Consider the following 2,849-nt stretch of genomic DNA (forward strand, 5'->3'; position numbering starts at 1 on the left):
CAGATACTGAAATTTTGAATGCTATTAAAGGTATGCCATATGAAAAATCCCCTGGTGTTGATGGATACCCCATTGAATTCTTTACCAAGAACTGGGAAATAGTGAAAGAGGATGTGTTGGGAGCTGTGACAGAGTTCTTCCACTATAGTAAAATGCTCAAAGCTTTTAGTGGTACTGCTATCACCCTTGTCCCAAAAGTTACAAACCCAACCTATGTCAAAGACTGTAGACCTATTGCCTGTTGTACTACCTTCTACAAATAGTAACTAAAGTGCTGACCAATAGGATCAAGACTGTTATAGGGACAATTATCAGTCCTTATCAATCTGCCTTTGTGGAGGGTAGGAGCATCATTGATAATATCCTATTTAGTCATGAACTATTCAAATGGTACTCAAGAAAAGGATTATCCCCTAGATGTGTTATGAAGGTGGATTTGAGAAAAGCATATGATTCCATAGAATGGTGCTTTCTGCAAAGTATGATGGCTGAGCTTGGCTTCCCCTACAAGTTTATTAAATGGACTATGGAGTGTATATCTACAGTTTCCTACTCCTTGGTCATAAATGGAGGCTTGGCTAAACCTTTCCCTGGCAAAAGAGGTATTAGACAGGGTGATCCAATGTCACCCTATCTATTTGTGGTAGCAATGGAATACTTGCAAAGGGAACTGAGTTTAATGATCACTAATAGGGCCTTCAAATTTCATCCAAGGTGTAAAAGCTTAGGGGTAACTCATATCTGTTTTGCGGATGACCTGCTTCTATGCTATAAGGCTGAACTTCCACCTGTCCAACTGATCCAAGATGCTTTTAGGAGGTTCTCTGTAGTATCTAGGCTCCAATAAAATGCAGACAAAAGCTCTATATACATGTCTGGTGCAAAGCCTGAAGTAAAACAGCAGATTCTGAATACCCTGGGATACAATGAAGGAACCCTTCCCTTCAAATATTTAGGTGTGCCCTTGTCATCCAAGAAACTGTCGATAGCACAGTGCCTTCCCTTAGTGGAAAAAATAATAGATATGGTAAGGTGTTGGTCTGCTAAGATGTTGTCCTATGCTGGTAGACTCCAGCTGATTAAATCAGTGTTATTTGGTATACAGACCTACTGGGGCCAAATCTTTGTGCTCACCAAAAGAGTCCTGAAGTTAGTGAAGGCTGTATGTAGATCCTTTCTTTGGTCTGGTACTGCAGAAATCACAAGGAAGGCACTAGTGTCTTGGGCTAAAACCTGTACCCCTCAAGCAGCTGGGGGGCTCAATATCATGAACATTGGGTTATGGAACAAAGCAGCAGTGAGTAAGCAGTTGTGGAAAATTAGTTAAAAAAAGGACTACCTCTGGGTAAAATGGGTGCATAGCTACTACCTAAAGCAAGAAACAATAGTGCATTTTAGCATACCTGCTAATGCAACTTGGGTGATAAGAAAGATCAAAGAAACCAGGGAGCTATTTATCCGAAATCCACATCTACAAGGCAATCTACACTCTAGAATGGCCACTATAGTCAAGGGTTGTAAGTTCTATATCAAAAGTGTGTATCTGTCCTTGCTTCCTATGCTTCCAAGAGCTCCTTGGAAGTGTCTAACTCTGTTACCCTGAATACACCCTAGACATAAATTCACCTTATAGCCGGCAGTACAAAAAAGGTTGCTAACAGTTGAGAGGTTACAGAAATTCGGAATTCAAGTATCCGAAAGTTGTGTCTTCTGCAGTGCACCGGTTGAGACCTTCGACCACTTGTTTTTCTCTTGCTCTATTACAAGTGCACTATGGCATAGACTCTCACTATGGCTAGGATTTTAAAGACTTGTTGGAGATTGGCATGAGGAATTTGATTGGGTATCCAAATGGGCTAAAAGAAGAACTGGCAGAGGGGAGATAGTGAGTACTGTCTTTGCTTGTGTGATTAATGTTATTTGGAGGGAGAGGAATGGGATCAGATTCTAACTTGGGAGGTACAAGAGTGATAAATTGTGCAGAGAAATTGCTATACATATCCACATTCAGGGTAGTCTCTATCAGAAATGGCAAGATCAACTGGCCTCACTTAATGTCATGCCTTGAAGACTATGCAAATTGCTGCTGACTGTCACTGCTTGGCTGATTGCGTTCAAATTTTGCTTCGAAAATTCAGAATTTTGGCACTAGTTTGTAGTTAGGCTACATGTAAAAGCTAGCATAGTCTAATTTGATTAGAGATATCAGGTGGTCAGCCCTGGTTTTGCTTTGTAATGATTCACTTTGGTATAAATAAAATTCCTTTATTTACCAAAAAAAAAAGTTAGATATAAAGCTTTGGTATTCGAACTCGAATTACCCCATAAGGGGTGTTCAAACTTGATAATTGAAGTGCTTGACTATCTCATGTGAATGTTCTATAATGAATGGTGTTGAACTTGAAACTTGTTTAAAGAGGTGAATCCGATTTCTAAAACTGAAATGACTTGATGTACCCCTATAATGGGAGGTTGAACATAATCCTTAATGAATAATGTGACTATCATGATATGACTTGTGACTTGGCTTCCATGCCATCATTTGAGATTCGGCTTCTATCCTATGATTGTGATTTGACTACTTTTCTATGATTCTCTATTGGTTGCGATTGGCCTAGCTACTCGAGAGGAATGGTAGTCACTATGGATTCTAGTGGGGTTGCCAAGCCATTCGGGAGGAAGAGTGGTCATCAAGGGTTCATAACCCCAGTGTGGTATTAGCCTAGCCATTCAGGAGGAAGAGTGGTCATCGAGGGTTCATAACCCCAGTGTGGTGTTTGCGTAGCTATTCGGGAGGAAGGATGGCCTTCGAGGGTGACGACCCCGAGGTGGTGCTTCTAAGCTAGTTT

The 2,849-nt window shown here is 40.7% G+C and overlaps 1 protein-coding gene across 1 annotated transcript; it reads left to right on the plus strand.

Annotated features, from left to right (window-relative positions):
- The first annotated feature begins 424 nt into the window (after positions 1 to 424).
- On the plus strand, positions 425 to 847 carry LOC132643963 (secreted RxLR effector protein 78-like). The gene has a single exon (XM_060360495.1). The coding sequence runs from the start codon at positions 425 to 427 to the stop codon at positions 845 to 847; it is 423 nt and encodes a 140-aa protein (XP_060216478.1).
- The last annotated feature ends 2,002 nt before the right edge of the window (positions 848 to 2,849 follow it).

Source organism: Lycium barbarum, chromosome 6 (genome assembly GCF_019175385.1).
Source record: "Lycium barbarum isolate Lr01 chromosome 6, ASM1917538v2, whole genome shotgun sequence".
NCBI lineage: Eukaryota > Viridiplantae > Streptophyta > Magnoliopsida > Solanales > Solanaceae > Lycium > Lycium barbarum.